The following is a 19,164-nucleotide window of genomic DNA, read 5'->3' as shown; positions in this document are numbered from 1 at the left end:
AGATAGCTCAAGTGATGGGCACCACCATTCATATTACCTAACGTCGTTTTATGAATTGGCATGAACTTCTATATTCTCTGTACAAAAATGTTCCAGCAACTGGCTAACTAATCAACAAACATACACAATATAATATATACAACTGGTTCACCTTCAACGCATTGGAAATTTCCATATATACAACATTTTAACCTGTGTAAGTATAGGACTTAGTGACATGAAAATATATAGACTAGTCAAATTGGGTTATATCATACAAGTCCCGCCTTTTTAGCTTCAGTTTCATACACTAGTAGTCTCCACATCTTTACTACAAATGTTTCTGCCTCATCATCTAGCACCTACAAAGTAAGGATGAGCCACTAGTCAGTGTTCAAGTGATATGCTACTACAAATATTGAGCAGTCATCGAAAATGAAAAACTTCATAGCACAGCTGCACACTAGATACACCGTTTCTAGGCTTTAAATGGGTTTGAAGTAGAGTTGTCCCGATTTTGGTATCGGAATCGGTGCCGATATGGGTGTCAAGTATCTGAATCGGTATCGACCAATCTTTTCTTAAAAAATCTGAAATTTCAAATGTTTTACAGATCAACTATTTAGCAGAAAACAGTATTTTAGCCTGCTACACCAATAAAAATCATTAACTGCAAGTTCCTTACTTTTACTTAATGAATTCCGGGGCATGCCACACATTTTATTTTACGTCTTTAGCCTGATCAACATTCCAGGGCTGATACTCTGAAAAAAACACCCACCTGGATAGGCCCAGACTTGGATATTGTACCCCCCAATCACTTGGTTTTGTCAATTTGAATTTGGATATTGTACCCCCAATCACCTGGTTGATAAATTTGAAATACACCCCCTAAACACTGGGAGTTCCCTAGAGAGTGCCCAGGTTCCACGCCCCGCTAAACATCCAATATGATTCATGCATCGATAAAGAAAAAAAAAGCTACGAACAAAATTTTCAATCTTATTTAAATACGTATTTATTTCAGATTCTCCGTTTGTTTAGTATTGCAAAAACTATCGTTTTTTCTTCTGCAAATGGCTTATTTTTTTGTTGTTAACAGAGACAAACATATTGTAGTTTGTTATTGGTAAAAAAATTAAACAAAAAAGGCAATTAGCTAACCATAAATCAATTTATATAAACCGTTCGTGTGGCGACATAATAGTTGCTCTGCCCACTAACGTCAGTATTGCAAAACAACAAAATGTCGCTATGCCTGCAAAAGGGTTAATAAAACTGATTCCAAACAACTATCAGATCATCATTTTAATTTACAAAGAAAAACAATGAATATCAATGAAATAAATATCATATCATTTATTCTGAATATATTGCCAAAGGGTTGCTAAGATGATGCAGTGTCGACTGTCTCTTTTCCCTTCCTTTCCTGTTAGCAAGCAAGCAGCACCAATCTGCTTTAAAATGAAGACTGGAATTTCGGTGCAATTTCTTGGTATTACTTTGGCTGAATAAAACCTTAATGAGCATGGGCCCTTTTACTGGCTTGCTTGTGGAAACCCCCTAAAGTAGCAAATTCACTGACAGTGCCCCATGGTCTGAAAACCCCGCCTAAAACGTGATTTTGGGCCGAACCTAATGGGCCTTTTAGGGGGGAGTATCAGTCCTGGGATCAACATCAACACAGCCGAGAAACATTTTTATTTTAGTCAGGACGTAATCTCAATGTGTGGTATTTCCACAATTTATTGCAGCTAATCACAAACAAGATAACAAAGATGGGAAACAAGAATACAGTGTAATATTTCCATTTACTAGTATTACGAAAGTAATTTAAGCAGTCGATGCATAAAGTTATCTATCACTCTTTTGATCCTGACGATAAAATGTATCGTTTGTATCATACAAAATACGGTAACCCCAATGGCTTATCGGTATTTAGCCGGTCTTCCATCATCTGTGGCAAGTGAGTCCCTCTTCAGTACGACTGGCTACATTGATAGTGATAGAAGAAAGAGACTGCTTGCTAAGAGAATTGAATCACTAACGGTAATTAAAAGAAACATTGATTTGCTCTAAACTTGTACGGGCGCAGCAGTTCGTTAAGCAATATAAGAGAGACCTCGTTATCACAGAGAGAGCTGTAGCACTAACAGTAATTACCTTTATTAGTTAAAAATTACAAGAAACATGGACTGTTTTGTTACTAAATGCACGCTATGTCAGTATGTGAATATATATATTTTCCATAAATACTTACAAATGATTACATTAAAATTAACATTTTCTTTGCATTGTATCTATATTTGCATAATAAAATGAACAATTATCTATGCAACACAAAATACCGGAATCGGCATCTAAATCGCATTATTTTTTAATAAGAATCAGTATATCGGATCGGTATCTGAATCGGCTGGTGAATTTAGAATCGGGGCATCTCTAGTTTGAAGTGCACTTCAAGCATAGAAATGATAAAATCCAAAGGCATTCAACACCATTTTGCTTGGCTAATTTCGTGAGGCCTTTGCTGTGAGCGTACTTCGACGTCGGAGAAACAACTCTCCCTGGTAGACATAAAGAAACCTGGCACACAAACTCACGTGTCTATGCTACAAAACCTTTCTGCTGTTATTCTCTGTTTCTGCTTGACCTTTTGCCTTTACACTAACATTAACATACCGAGTATGGGTTGCTTGTACGATGACGAAATTATTTTCTTAGTACAACTACATGTAGTTGACAATACATGAATTCAAAAGTGACTGTAACCTGAAAGCGAGTCTACTTTGACAAGTTTTGTTTTGATGAATACATCACAAATCTAAAAACATCTATAGAGCAACTCTGATTCGTAAAAACAGTAGGGTACAAATTCATCGACATTGGGAAACTTTGAGCCCAGAAAGCATTCGAACCCATTCAAGTTCATGGAAACAGTGAGAGACATCCATAGCATATACGTAAATACCGTAGAACCTGTATTTGAACATCACTTCTGTTTGAGCGCTACTATGGAAGAAGGGTTGAAAAATAGAGTGCCTCCCTTTAATTGAGTGCCACTTATTTGAACGCGATTTTTACTAATCAAGGTTGAGGATAGTAGAAATCGCGCGATGGGTTGAGGTCAGAAGACATTGTGGAAGGCATTGAACAGCCAGAAGAATATGAAATGGTTCCAAACATAAGCAATTATCAGAACGCAACTGACTGAACAAACGATGCTAATATTTTTGTTTTAAAAATGTTAATATTTGTTTTAAAATGTTAATTTTTGTTGATGCATGTATTACAATTATACATACAGCAGGTGTCTCTAAACTATCTACATACAACAGGTGTCTATCAACTATCTACATACAACAGGTGTCTCCAAACTATCATAGTTATAATAAACAATAAATTGTGTTATAACAGGAAATGGCAACATACCATTGCTACATCCGTAAGTATACTTTGAGCTGAGCTTTTACCCATAACCTTTTGACATATGAAATCTGTGAGGGTGGCTTCTTCCTCTCCGATATACTCAGATATTTTCTTGTTGACCCAAGGTTTAATCCTGCTATCTAGCAATGCCTGTTGATGAAAGAGCAGAAGAAAGATGTAAAAAAAATTCATCGCCATCCCACCTCGGTCTAGTCTAGGACCATGAGCTACAAGCCAAGCCATAATCCATATAACACACTTTTTTGTACCAACGAATTATTGCAAAGTTACTCTGGATTGCATAAAAATGTTAAAACAAACACACTTCCTACTCCTCGTAAGCCCAAAATTATACTGCTGGTCAAAACTTTCCCAGGTTATTCATTCATAAAACAGCCAAAGAAAACATTGGTATGTACACAATGATAAGTGAAAACAGTGGTATGTCTACAATAAGTAAAGCAGTTGTACATTTAAATACAACAATATTGGTGTTTTGAACGCAGTATAGTATAACAGGAATGGTATGGAAGGAGCCTAAAGTTGTAATCTATAGACTAGACATATATATATGTATATATATATATATATATATATATATATATATATATATATATATATATATATATATATATATATATACACCCTTACATATGTATATGTATATATATGTAAGGGTGTATATATATATATATACACCCTTAAATATATATACATGTAGACATAAATATCCCTACATGTCACCAGGTAAAACGGTGAAAACATGGCTACTGACTGATTAAAAGAAGTTAGTAAACACGTAACCATAAGACGAAGCGAAATAGATGCTAGTAAGTGTAATGAGATACCTTATCGACCATATCCCAATTCATGTGCCATGCAAAAAGCTCAGATTTCTCGGTAGGTATCTGTTCTATCAGTTGCTTTATAGCAGCTTTCTTTTCCTCACTCGAAAGCTTTTTAGGTTTTCTTTTTGACTCCTCATAATCTGGAGAAAACATGCATCATTATTATTATTACGCTTCAATGTCATCAAAGGGTGCTAAACATACTTGTGGTTAGTGACACGACAGTACTAGTCTGAGAGTATTAGTAAGGTTTATCATGTAGATGAAGGCATTACCACCTGTTGTAATTGTCATTGATACTAATAGTTGAGATGATGTGACCCTATGTTAAAATTACTTCTGAAAAGATAATATAGATTTTTGAGCTCAACAACTTATTTTATAGGCAACACTCTTTCAATATTATAGCTTTTATTGTCTGTTACAGCAGCGTTGCTACCATAAACTTTCAAATAGGAAACCGGCGACAAAAAATCTCCCAATGTCAAACTGGTGTTAGTTTTTAGTAGCGATGCAAATGAACAAAAATCACACAATTTTGAAGTTATCAACCCTTACAAACTTATTGAGCATAGGATTAATCGAATTTTTAAACATCCAATAAAGTAATTGATGGAGATTTGCAAAGCGTTATATTTAGGTTAATGAAGCTGAGAAAAGTGGGGGTCCTACCACACAAAGCTGTCGTCAGAATAGTCACTTTAAAAATCACTGTCGTCACTTTTAAAATCACTGTCGTCACTTTTAAAATCACTGTCACCTTTTTCAAATTGGTAACCAAAACAACCTCTTTCTTCACATTCGTTATTTTAATACAAATATCTATACTGGTGGCACTGGGTTGCGTTAAAAATCTGAAACTCGCTAGGTTTAAACTTCTGCTAACCAAAAGCATGGCTCAACCAGCGACCTTCACAAACATATTAGTGATGTTTGGGAGCGTTGCTGATTACTCCGCGAAGAGTGACAGCCGTCTTAGGTTTTTAGAGCTATATTTCTTGTACTGAAAATAGACCGAGATTGCCTTTAATAATCACTGTCAGTCACAGACTTGGAAACGGATTTGCTGTCAATGTCGTGGCATTTCATTGTTTTAATTATTTGGCAGTCTATAAATGCTGGGCCAGATGCTTCAAACCAAAACTAGTGAAGTTTCGGTTGACCGTGGTGATTTATGAACAAATAATAAGTTAGTAACGGTACGGCAACACGTAACAAAATTTCCGTTGGTTCTAACCAAAATCACGAAATGATTGAAACACACAGAATTATTCTGCGCTGCTAGAATCGTGCTAGCGAGCACGATCTCAGCAGCTTTTGCAATTAGTATAGTCCAAGAGACGTATAATGACACACAATAGTAAAAGTATAAGTGCAAATCAACATAGTACACACGATGCAACTGCTTAGATTGCGTTATTGAATGCATTTATTGTTTGGACGCTATAGCTACAATTTGTTTATTTTTTAATTATATTTCCTTTTTAGCAGCAAAAGTTTTGCGGTAGAGAATGTCGACATCTCTAGCGCAAACAAGTCAGTTGCATCGTATTTACTATGATAACTTTCTGTAATAATTTTCTTGTGTGTCGCATTATGTTTTCGGACTACATATATCTTAAAATTTGCTCAAGTCGTGTTCGCTAACTAAAAATAGCGCGACTTAGACAGTTTTATCGTGTGTTCTATGTTGAAATGCTTTCGTATTTTTATTGTGTGTCACGGTACATGTCTTGGACTATACTAATTGCTAAAGCCGCTAGAATCGTGCTCGCTAATAATTTGTTTAATCTGTTAAAAGCGTTCGTCGACGAACTTGGTGGGCATGCACAGCTCAAATAATTCTGTGAATTTTGACCGATTAATTCTGCGTTTTTCGTGATTTCGGCCAGAACTCCGAACCAACGAAAAATTCGTTACGTGCAGCCGTACCTTTAGTAATCCTATTTACGCAATCCTCGTCACCTACATTGGTAAATGGTCGTCTCGTCTGTCACTTTTTAAATATCCCTGTCGTCGGGTCGTCAGAATCGTCACAAAACATGGGAGGACCCCCAAAAGTGTGCTGTATATGATTGTAGTTGTCTTATGGCAGTATATAAAATCCCTAAAAGTTATTTCAATGCTCTGAAGATACCGATCATTAACAATTTTAGATCTACCAACAACTCGTATAACCGAATAAAAAACAGAGTCCATAGATGTTAAGGTAAATACAGATATATTTATGTTATTAAGTTCCGCAACACTAAAAACTTACCTGGACTCCGCAAAGAAATAGAGAGCTCAGCTATTGCGCAGCAGTTAGTTATAGGTCGGATTTTCCAAATCATGATAAGTTATATTTACACATGTTTTATAGACTATTTATATAAACACTATATATAAAACACTGAGCATGGATATGGATATTTATTGTATTTTTACAAGTGGCCATATTTGCTCTCACTATGGTGTGACAATCAATTTTAAGTCGCCACAAAAAGTCAACTTTTGTTCAACCCATTTATACAAAGTTTTTGACAGCCAGATGAAACTGTATATGAGTTACTACAGAACATTTAGATATAGGAGAATAAATTTAACACATTTTTTGATGCTGACTTTAAATACACTTAATTCAAATTTACGATCTGAGTATTTCAAATGAGCCTTGGAGCATAACTTTGCACACATTTTAGCTAGAAAGTTAAAAATAAGCTAAATAATCAGAGGAGATTAAGCTTTCACTAAATGCTCAAGAACTCACACTATATTCTTGTTTTGGTGATAACAAATCGCATTGACCCTGATTAGCTGCAAATGTGACAAGTTTTATATCAGGTATTGAAACTGACTATGTTTTGCGTCCATGCACCGAAACAAATTATGAAAATTGTTTCAATGACAATGACATGCCCTCGAATGCTCGCTGGACAAACCCAACATAGACCTAATGAGCTAGGTTAAGACTAATACCGCCTAACGCAGAACTAGAGCAACAGCTGGCACCTACCTAGAGGTACGAGCGGGCGTTTTTTCTTATCATCAGTTTTGTCATCATCATTGTTGAATACATCCTTAACAGTTAACCTTTTCTTTCTGTGGGCGTCGTCGGAGTGAGACATTTCTTCTACATACATGAACGATGGCTAGTAATGGTATGAAAAAGGGTGCTGCAGTTAACACAAATAAAAATGTAACGAGGCTGATGATTGGTTGAAAATACCTGAGCTATCAACGGTGTCACCATTAGCGGCCACTGACATCTCCTGCATAGATTCCACAACACGGGAGTTCTGTTCATATGCCATATTATCCTAGAAAGAAAGCAATCAATGAATCGAATAGTATAGATTCTCCTCACTAAAGTAGACCTGTTTACTGCCAGAAACATGATAGTGAGATCTGTGAGAGTAACAATGCTTGTGATTCGTTCACCCACCTGTATTCCACTTGTCGCAGGTGCTTGCTCTGACGGACTGTCTTGTATCTCTACCTCTGGAGCCGCGTTTGGATTCTGTCTCCTATTAATTTCAGCATCCGGGTTTGGATGCCCCTCTGCGACTAATTTCTTACGTAGCTCTTCCATCTCTTCTCGCTCTTTATGTCTGTCTCTAGCATCTGCCTCCGCTTCCTTCTCCCTTTCCTTCATTCTTCGATTCAATGCAGTAGACCTGAAACGACCGGATAAAACCATTAGTAAGAATCACAGCCAAACTGGCTGGATAAGAGACCTAAGTCTGAAACACTCCTACTATTCTCACACAAAAGAAATAAATGTACTAAAACAGCTGAAACGAGAAGCACAGGATACAGATACATCCATGCGGCTTTCTAGAAAAACTTACTTGTAATATTTGCTATCATCCCTTTCATCATCGTAGTCCTCGAGGAACTCCCTCAGTCTTCTCGCCTCCTTCTTTTCTTCCGCCTTTCTTTCCTCTGATCGCTGACGCTCTCTCTCAAATTCTCGAATCTTTTTCCGCTCACGCACCTCCCAGTTCTTGAGTCTCTCTTGGTATGCCCGTTCCTTATCCCTCAGCTGCCTCTCCAGTCGCAGCCTCTCATACCTTTCATCTGGATCTTCTTCCGGGTCCTCTCTTTTCCGCGGTGACCTTGACCTCTCTACTCGTCGTATGTTTTCCTTTGACCTGATCAAAATGCAAAATCTATTAACCAACTTGACACAAGCAAGATCAGTAATTATTAGCTAGACATGTGAGCTGAATTTTTTCATACAGCTGGCTTTGCGAAATCGCGCTGACCACTGCCAACCTAACATATAATTATGATTGCAGAGGAGGCTGTGTTCCGATACCTGGATCTACAAACTCGTCTTTCCTCCTTCTCCTCTCGTTCAGGCTTCCTGTCGCGATCCCTCTCCCTCTCGACAGGCTTCTCACTTCGCCTCTCTCTTTCCCGCTCTCTTGCCCGCCTTTCTGGAGACTCCCTGCGTCTCACAGGCGCCTCTTTTTTTGTTGGATCCCTTGAACCAGGCTTAATTTCAGTGACTACTTCATCGTCCTGACAAAACAGAGCTCAACAGGTGGGAGGCAGCAGACAATCTTACCATGGAAATGAGATAGAAAGAGAGACAGAGAGTAAGTACCACCACCTCACCTAGTACTGAGAAGGTGGACAGCACGCAGCAAGTTCCTGCTGCACATATCAAGTGATCTGTCGGTGGTTAAACCGCTATAGTTGCACGGTTTCATTGTAAACAACTAAACACTCAATAATCGCATCCTATCAGCCACAATAACCACAGAGTATCCAGTGAAATTTATTTGTAGATCCACTAACCTGGTTTCGCTTTGTCGCTCCATTCTTCTGACCCCCGAACCTACCTTTTTACTAGTTCATGATCACAAATGGTAATATTTATTTAAATCAGTTTTTGATAAAATGGTACACTTCTTACAAGAAAAAAAAACTTGCAAATGTATAGACGACTCACCAAAGAGCCAGGTGCATCTGGGAGCTACAAATGTGACCATTAAGTCGTGACGTACCTTAATGAAGCACAATGCCTACAATTTATCAACATGGATGAAGGTGCACGCCTCTTCTGGCAATCCACCCCTAAACTCTGACCAGTAACAGAGTAGCGTACGGACGCAGGCAGATGAAAATCTATATAAGGGCGTAACACAAAACCTTTGTTATCTTTCAAGGAATGCTTTCAATGTTAGTAAACATGCATGTAGCTAATAGTTGAAATTAAACGACTCGCTAACAACGAAGATTAAAATGCAAATTTTTCATGAACACAAAAACTTTAACAGAATGCCATCGATCACGCAACAACTGGCAGGATGAACTTGAAGAATAAAAGGCATCGAGTACTGCAATGTATTAAGTTCTCATATTATATTTCAATTGCATCCTGTCATAACAGGAACAAGTTTAAGTTTTTGCGCACAAGTGATGATAGTAGAGAGACAGTAAGATGGTAGATAAGAGAGAGAGATATTAGAATGAGCAGACTTCCACTCGGTCTCACCTACCTTGTACGCTTCCCTGAACCTGTTTATCTCACGATTTATAAGATTCTTAGCATCCTCGTCCTTTACGACTCCGTCAAGACCCTAGGAAGAAAGTGTCTTCATTTGAGTATTTGTGAAATAAGTTGAGGGAATACAAATCATTCAATCACATTAATTGCAGAGAAACAGACGGGTGGATATTATCTAGCTGCTGTAGCAGGTAGTTTTTAATTTCTCGAAAGCTATCTAAACAAAGGACACGAATAGTTCATAGAGACAGTTGACTAGCCAGATAATCACTGCATTTACATGCTTGAATGGGTTTGGAGTTGCTTCCACTCCGAGACAATAAAACCTGAACGCATTCGACGCAATTTCACTTCTCTAAATTTGTGTAGGAATACTTTGACATCATAGCAACGCTGACTGCTGGTGGATGTGAATCAATGATACTCAGCTAAGCTCTCCTCAGGGGGGAAAAATTCAGCATACAACCACAAGGGTCTCTGATATGAAAACGTTCTACTGCTAATCACTGATTCCACTGAACTTTCCGTTTTTACATTAACATTTAAATGGGCTGCTCGTACAAGGATGACGAAGCAACGAGTTTTTAGAAAATCTAGTGGACGAGAAATGGTGACCGTAACATGAAAGTGAGTCTACTTTGACAAGCTTTGTTTTGAGAGAAACATCACAAACCTTGGAGAGCTCTATAGCGCCACTCCTAATTGTTGAAACAGCAGGGTACAAATTTATCAGCAGCCGGCAATTCTGAACCCATTCAAAGCGTAGAAAAACAGTGATACAGTAGCAATTGAAGGACGAATTTCGAGGATGATGATAGTAAAGCAAAGACCTACCTCATCAGCTTTAGGACCACTGGCCACAACACCAAACTGCTCACGAGGGTGACGGGGTGTACCCGCTGGAGCTGGAGGAGCATTACGTCTAAGTTCGGCAGCGAATTCTCTCATGACAGCATCGAGGGCTGCAAGAGCAAGCCTGTCTTCCCTCTTTACCTCATCTTCCTCTGTTGCATGATTCTTCTCATACTCCTCTAACATGTCTTTTGTTTTATCATCAACCTTTACCTGTCCCGAGAAACATTACCAAGAACATTACAAAGATGATGCCAATTTAATCTTTGCCTATGCCAATCTAATCTAAATTACAGGTACCTGCTGTTCCTTTCAGTAGAGTTGACCATATCAACTGTGTCAGTGTTACTGTATAGAAAACAGTGCCATTACAGAAGCCTGATTACTAATTGCTACTGAATCTGAAGTTGAACATAGCAATACTTTGTAAGACCGATAAATGCTGCAATTATTACTCTATGTACTCACATATTAGTCTTCCACCCAAAAAAAGAATGATGTGAAAACTTTTATACACGATGATCCCCAAATACTATTGCGCTGTTTGGGCTCATAACACCAAAATATTGATATGCAATAAACTGATTAAGGATCATTATCATAAAATGGTTAAATTTCTCTGCGTTTTACTATTGCTCGCGCAAAGAAACTGCTAAATCCTGTATGATCTGCAGGAAAGATGGTTGCACCATGAGTATGCACAATATGCTTACTTGTTTATCTAAGATAAGTTCAAATTAATATTAAAATTAAGAATTAACTTCAATTAGCGCTACCTTGATTTTACCGCTACTGGTAGCAGTGATATTGCAAGAGTTTGAAACTTCCATCATGTCATTTTCTTTGTGTGATATTAAACTCAGGTGAACAAAACTGACCTAATTGTAGAGTCAGCTAATATACGAGTATATAGAGTAACCCTCATACCATACTGTCAAATAAATACAATGACCATGCGCCATAGGAGATGACCAATCAATATGGGAAGTGACAACTTACGACGAGTTTCTTGTCAGCAATCGGCCAATCATTGAGCAGCCTCATACATCGCAATGTTGCCTCTGGAATTTCAAACTCACAGAAGCCAAAAGCCTGCAGTTTACCATCAGCCCCTTGCACCCTCTTCCAGCTAACTATGTTACCGCACCTCTAAAGCAACAGGAGAATGTGCCTCATCACAATCTAAGGTCTAACAAAGTATAGCTGACTCACGTCATCCGAGTGAGGCAGGAATGATGGCCGTCAGAGAGAAGCAATAAAAAGGGTTGAGCGAGTCTATTTGACACAAGAATATACTAAGAATGAATAAGTAATCCACACCTGCAGTAGTGTTCTGATCATATTATCAGGGGCTCTGTCCGAGATGCTACCTACAAATACTGTGGTCACCGGTGGCTTAGTAATCTCTCCATCCTGCAACAGAAGTCATGCGTATGTGCATACTTATAAGGGGGCCTTTCTTACCATTCCCGCTGTCACTTGCCAAGGCTGTTCATGGCTATAATTGCATAATCGTTAATGACACAAATCGTAATGCTACATATTATATAAATCTTATGGCCTAATATAGATAATAATCCCAAGTCTTTGAACCGGACAACAAACAAACAAGCAACCAATCATAATCTGAGGTAACATATTTTCAAGGATGAAGCAAGCTATTTAAAAACAAAACTTAAGCATAATTTTAGATTTTATCAAAATGTATTGGTATGTATTTACCATTTGCGATAGTTTTTGATTTTTGAGGTGATCTGACTGCCAGGATGTTTTTAGATTAAAATCGACTAAACTTGATCAGGGTTAAAATGCTCAGATCAAGCCAAAGTGCGATTATGATATCTATAGTTGCAAAAAGACCAACAGAATAGATGCGTAATACCACCACTTGAATGCAATAACCGATATCAACTATAGTGACTAATTTCGGCATGTATTTTTTCTGAGCGTTTTAACAGCGATCAAGTTTTGTTGATTTTATCTTGAATCATCCTGACAATCAGACCACCTCAAACAGCAACATCAATCACGAACGATAAAAAAATGCCGAGACATTCTGATAAAAGCTACTGAAATTTTGTGTAAGTTCATTTTTAAAAGAGAAGAACAAACGTCATCTACTAGCCTAAACATACCTCAACTTCAGAGATGTCTTGTTTTACTAGCTTGCTTTTGTTCGCTAGCTGATTCTGGTTCGGCGGAAGATTTGGCCTAGGAGGCATATGCTGTAGAAAAAGAAAACAAGTTATACAAAAAGGCACCACAAATAATTACAATAAGAGACATGTCAAAAAGCTATAACCCAAAACTTTACAATATGTACATGTAAGTTGAAATAAAATATGCAATTCAAGCTTGACAGACTTACTCGTTGCATCATTGGAGGTGGACCATTACCCATGTTGGGAGGAGGAATGTTCATTGGTGGACCTCGATTACCCATCATCATTCCTGCAAGTTCACAATATACAGACAAGCTAACTAGATGAGGTAGGTTGTTTAAATTAGTATTTGTCAATGAGTTATTGTATTTGACAATTACCAGGAGGAGGTCGGCTGGTGAAGTTCGGAAATCCCATGTTTCCCATAGGTCTGTTTGGACGAGGAAATGACATCGTTTATACTTTGTTTGGTAGCTGAAGTTCTAGAACAACCTTGCCACTAAAAGGTCACCTATTGTAGGAAAAAAATCTAATAATTCTAACTCATAGTTGGTGGAGAGTAATATTTGATCAAAGTTGCAGCCTGTGAGCACTTTGACCAATGCCTTGATAAGCTGATGAAATAGAGACAGCACAAAATGATACGAAAACAGAAATAAATAAAATTTAATTTGTGCAGAAATAATTATGAGAAAAGGAGAAACTTGATGATAAAACAAAGCTTCCGAGGCAAATGGATAGGTTGCTATGTAATATTATGCAGCGTGTTCATTAGCAGCTATAATGTACAAGCCAAGATGTATTCTGTGTTTCTAACCGCCTTTATCAAGAAAATTTAGTAATAATAAGAATTGCAATATGTGACTTCTCATTTTTCGTGGTTGAAGTAATACAAGGATACCCTAAGACACAAGAGAAGAAACAAATTTATGAGATGCCTAACTAAAGGCAAACAAATTATAACATAACCAGATTAAACACTATTAAAAGATAGAGGTCATAAAAAACTAAACTTAATCACAAACAGAATGATCAGAATATTTAATCTACACAAGGAGTATACAAAATAATTTACCCAGAGCATTACCATGTGTGGGAAACAACTTTGTGAATACCACAGAAATTTTCTTCACTTTTACGTCTAATTGATGAAAATGAAATCAAGTTTAAAACTACATACTACAGTGTAAGCCCAAAATGAACAAAAATTCAAAATTAGCGTTTGATTTATAGTTATGATTTCGCTCGTTAATACTGCAAAGTGGGCAACCCCAATGTTCGCGGAATTTTTAATTAAAATACTTTGCGCTTATTTTGAACAATAATAACGAAAGAATGAGGCTAAAAAATCAAATAAATTTGTGTCAAGAAGTCTTTCAAGGTTGACGATTAATAACAACCGCATGAAATACTTCAAGATTGCTTTAAGCATGTCCAGTATAAAAATAATATTCAATTAGCATATTTAGTAAGATTGGTTTGTCATCACAATAAGGCTTGTTATGGAGCACTGTCTACAGAGGACCTTCATTTGATAGTAATCAACAAAATAGCTCAAAAGAATACAAAAATTGAGTTATTTGTATTTCTGAAAACAGTATTAGACTTAATGTCATGAAATTCACTACATATTTTGGGAGAAACATGTTTGAAGTAAGCATGTTTAAAGTAGTGTTGGGCCGGTATTGGGTTATCCGCTCTTCCCGATACCGAGGGATTCTCGGTATCCGAGGAAACCAATCATTTTCGGAGGCAGCTAGTTATCCGCGGCCGGTTTGATATGATCGGTATTTATCCGTAAAAGCCTATCGGTAAATGGTTATACGAATATCCGGATACGCTTCGTTGACGAACTTGCTAATCTCAGCACGCATTGGTGAACAAATTCAACAAAAATTTCCACGCTTACTGTATCTACTATTATATTACGTTACATTGATAATGCCACCAGCCTCGAAGGTTTGGGAGTTCTCCACAGATGGGAGGATGTATAAAGATTTTAACGGGACTGGACTCTAATTGGACTGCGTATAATTATGTGATTACATTACCTGATTACAATATGTGATAGTAAGATTTCTGTAAACTGTCTCAGTATATTTAACAAAGAGAGCCCCTTGCCATTATCTATCTGTTCTCTATTATACATAACGTTTGTATCAATAACTATATTTTTTAATAGAATAAACAATTAAAACATCTATCATGAAACTTATATTTCCATTTTTTTTGCTTGCTAAAACAAGGAGTCTCCTTGCCGTGACAATATACTGCTGACTAAAGAATGTTTTTTGCACAGGCTACTTTTTGCACAACGATAAAAGTTGTTCGAGACAGTTATGGTTTAAAGTTTAAACCATTAAACTTTAAACCATTTAAAGACGCACACTGATAACCACATACCGAACAATAGTACCGACAATACCGAACTTTCTTAGTTGGCAAAGGATACCGAAGATGGTAAATACCGAGGATACCGATACCGGGAAAACCGATAAAAAAGTGCAAGGATATCCGATCTGGCACTAAATTAGATACCGGCCCAACACTAGTTTAAAGCGGTGGTTAATAGCTGCATAGGCAGGACTATTTGCCTTGAAAGTTGGTGGTGACTGTGCCCGCACCATCATTGTTATTATTCAATATGTGGTCAAAAAATTGGTAAAGCATAATTGGGGGTTATTGTTCCCGATTGGCACTATTCAAATGGTCTTTTGGAATTGCTTGTAATAAACTGATAAATACTAGAGCTCAAATGAAAATGCTGCTTCAGTATAAACAGACTGAGATATGATATTAAATATTTCTGTCAATGCACATAGATTAATTATTACATAACAAGTAATACAAATTTTAGTCTGAACATTGAAGTTAGTTGCCATTGTTTAGTCCTGTAATGCAAGGATGACACATATGTATATCAAAAATTAACGGATGTCCTTGAGAATTAACGCAGAAAACTGTTTTAAGTTATTAGCTCCGGTTTTGCTCATGGCCTGATGTGTTGAAAGAAAATTTGGAGCTACCAACTTTGGTATGTTAATTACTAATGTGAAGCCTACTACTTTTTTCCAGAACAATACCCAATCTTCGAGCCTCTAGGAACTAATAATTCAAACTAGCACCTTATTATCTCGCACATGCTTTGATGAAAATGAGTTTATAAATTACAAACTTTCAGCACAGTTCAGGGCAACTACGTCCAATTGGCCACATCCAGCCCTTAGTACTTCTATGTATAATCATAAATTTCATAATTGAAAACTATTACGATAATTTTGTATGAACATATATGAACATGAGTGAAGGTTAACAGATACGAGTGGTGCTCGTCAGGTCACCCTCTAGATGATAGCTCACTTTAAGAAAAGTTGATAACGAATGTCATGTCTTGAACGTAATCGACAGATAATTAAAACAATTTAAATTTAAGCAAGTGGTACGCAGATTGTTGTGCTTGTTAAATGCAGAAATCTTTCCATAAAGAGCATACAAGGGATTCTGATGCATTACTTGCAAACCTACACACCAAACCAGGTTTTTTTCACTGATCTTCTCACTCCCAAAGATACAACCGTCAGGACAAGTTATGCCATTTCTCATGAATCTCCCACCAGAAAAAGTAAGACATTTTACAACAAAGAGTTTATCAAGGAGTGTTTATTGAATTTCGCTGTGCTAATATGCTCAGAGAAGAAAGGATAGATCGAGAGCGTTTCACTTTCCTGGCGCTCTGTAACAAAGCAAATAGAGAATAGGTGAGAAAAGAATCGAGAACTGAAGAACCGAGCGGCCTAGTTTGGGTAACGTTGTTATTTATATAAATGCTAATCAGTGCTATTGTAAGTCTCCTTATTCTAATTACTTCTATTGTATTTACAATGTAGTTTTTGTTTCCCTCACTAGTTTATTAAAGTTACCATTTGTGGAAAGTCTTTAAAACATTTTATCAAATACTCACAGTAGGTATAGCTATATCATAGGATATATGGAAAAAAGGAAAATGTCGTTTTCTCTTGACCGGTGCCTAATATTGCTGCATAAAAACTCACTTTTTAACAAATGATGCGTCAAACAACAACATGCCAGCTTGAATTATTGGTGTTTAAATGACACAAGACTTGGTGTCTTCGTGATGTATGCCGTCATCGTTAGATTGTTTAAAGTTCTTCATAAAAAGACAGATGAAAACTGTTAAAATATTCATTGAATACTCAAAAGTGTTACGAAGCTAAATAAACAAAATAATCTGCTGCATTTAGGTAGTGCTTGGCGCGAGTTACGCTGGCTGTCTAATAAACGTGAAACAGCAATGCAAATATATTATATACAAATTACTTTATATATTACATAATTCTTGCATGAGAATATCTACAAAAAATTAGTTGTAGCTAAACATATATATTGTATTTTAAGTTAACATCAATCTTATTTTAATTCAAATATAAAGTTTTTCCACTATTACCGGCTAGGTGCCCTCCAAGGTAAGTTTATACTATCGCCTCAAACAAAACGAACGGGCGGACCGCGAGCCGGAAGTTAAAGTATGGCTGTGAAGTGAAGCGCTAGCACGCCACATTTCAACGAAGAACACTTCAACGTAGTATACTCGAATCAGGCTAAAAGAGAGTCTATTCACTTTATGACGTATACCCTTTTCGGCCATTGTGAAACCAACTTTACTTCTAGTTTCCATTTATCCCGCCAGTAAAACATCACATTTTGTGACATACTGTTTTATTATTTGCTAAGCAAAGTATTTGCGTATTGAATTTTACTGGATTTGTTGTTTAATGCAGTTATATATATTTGGATGCAGCTATTCATGTTCACGATAAAACAAGTTCTTGCGAAGGAAACTGAAACTGCAAAACATTACAATATGGCTGTCGTTTCATTTTCAACGAACATGTCTCGCAGTTTTCCTTTGCAACGTTGCGGGTTTCCTTTTGATCTGGCGATATTATCAACCTTATTTCGTCTAAATGAATTAAATTCAAATTGTTATTGCTTATCCTTTGTTATATTATCGATGATTGCTCTCAGAAAAGCGGCATGTTGCTGGAAAACTAGTCATCTTGAAAATGTGTGTTTGCAAATCTTTGCACAAACTAGGTACACTGGGTAAACTACCGGCGGTTAAGTTATATATGTCTCATGACCATCGTTGCATTTAAACAATTTTAATCAACTTTTTTATGGTAAATGCTGTCATGGGTGGATATAGTTTAATTATGCTATGCATAACTAACCTGAATCCACACACAGCATCAGTGTTGAGTTTGCTTTGTCATATTATTCTATCTTGACTATGTTCAGCTTGTGCACTTTCGCTTAGCTTGTAGGAACCAATTTGATTATTGTTAATGAATGTGTTGAGCTATTGTAAGCAATACTGAGATTTACCAGTAAAAGTTACTTCTTCATTTTATAAATCAAACAATTAAAATACACAACTAATAAAATTCTAAACAATAATGTTAATGGCAAAATATTAAAATAACCAATAAAAGTTACACCCTTACTTGAACGGTTGTCCATGTTTGCTTGCTCGATCCCGTACGGCTGCGAGTTTCAACAGTCAAACAATAATCATGAGTCCTTAGATATAGAGGTTTGGCAGTTGAGATAGTGAAGTAGAGGATGATCAGCTGATGATGGAGAAGGCAGAGGAACGTGCCTCATCCGACAGGGAGAAAGAGGGAACCTCAGCAGGCCTTTTAGAAAGAATGAGATAGAGAGCTAGATGAGTCATTGGAGCTGTTCTCTTTTATAGATGTTTCTGCTAGTTTGTGAAAAGGTGTTTAGGTGCTCAGGCTCTGCTCTTTATACATATAGCAGAAGGTTAGCAATGAGTGGACATGTCTTAAGCACGTCAGAAGAGTGTAATGATTGGAAATAATGATTAACTCCAATTGTTTTGGTCGTGTCTGGTAGAGCTCTAATTTCTTTTTAATGGTTTTCTGGCACATCAATTGATGTGTCTTTCTGCATGGGCTACTTTTACAGGAGATTTCTAAGTTGCTTGTAGATGAGTATATGATGACTGTCTTCATTGTTGGTCTTCTAATGTGTTAGGGGTCATGTTCATTGTTGTAATATTATGTACATTTCCGGTGTTTCTCCATTATGCTATCTGCTTTTGCTTATATACAACAATGTGTTATATACAAACAAAATGTTAGCAATAGTTTTTCTTTTTTTATTGAGACCAAAATTTTTTTATCAAGTATACTTTTTATTAGCTGTTGTGCATACATAGATTAAGTAACTGTGTGATTAGCTAGTTGTTTTGAGTAAACTTTGTCTTATATTGCTATAGTTTGATTTGAAACTGTTCTTTTTAGGTGCCCTAGATGGAAGGCGAGTCAATCGACTGCTCGGATCTGGATAGCAT

The 19,164-nt window shown here is 36.8% G+C and overlaps 1 protein-coding gene across 1 annotated transcript; it reads right to left on the bottom strand.

The window, feature by feature from the left end:
* Positions 1-46: 46 nt before the first annotated feature.
* LOC137401076 (RNA-binding protein 25-like) lies at positions 47-17,296 on the bottom strand. The gene is made up of 16 exons (XM_068087424.1): positions 17,233-17,296; positions 13,148-13,278; positions 12,974-13,056; positions 12,741-12,830; positions 11,926-12,018; positions 11,605-11,754; positions 10,588-10,818; positions 9,746-9,826; positions 8,557-8,762; positions 8,087-8,389; positions 7,681-7,912; positions 7,465-7,555; positions 7,252-7,368; positions 4,257-4,396; positions 3,412-3,558; positions 47-341 (listed from the first exon to the last, which is right to left on the bottom strand). The coding sequence occupies exons 2-16, from the start codon at positions 13,218-13,220 to the stop codon at positions 252-254; spliced, it is 2,127 nt and encodes a 708-aa protein (XP_067943525.1). The 5' UTR covers positions 13,221-13,278; positions 17,233-17,296; the 3' UTR covers positions 47-251.
* Between the last annotated feature and the right edge of the window lie 1,868 nt (positions 17,297-19,164).

This window comes from Watersipora subatra, chromosome 7, assembly GCF_963576615.1.
Source record: "Watersipora subatra chromosome 7, tzWatSuba1.1, whole genome shotgun sequence".
In the NCBI taxonomy this organism is placed as follows: domain Eukaryota; kingdom Metazoa; phylum Bryozoa; class Gymnolaemata; order Cheilostomatida; family Watersiporidae; genus Watersipora; species Watersipora subatra.
This window is presented reverse-complemented; position numbering and strand designations above follow the sequence as displayed.

Excerpts from the sequence above, each read along its gene's own strand:
- LOC137401076 (XM_068087424.1), bottom strand. The coding sequence starts at position 13,220 with ATGTCATTTCCTCGTCCAAACAGACCTATGGGAAACATGGGATTTCCG. Across the intron at positions 8,763-9,745 it reads GGTTCAGGGAAGCGTACAAG|GACGATGAAGTAGTCACTGA; the intron begins GTAGGTGAGACC and ends CTGTTTTGTCAG. Across the intron at positions 7,369-7,464 it reads TGACACCGTTGATAGCTCAG|AAGAAATGTCTCACTCCGAC; the intron begins GTATTTTCAACC and ends TCATGTATGTAG.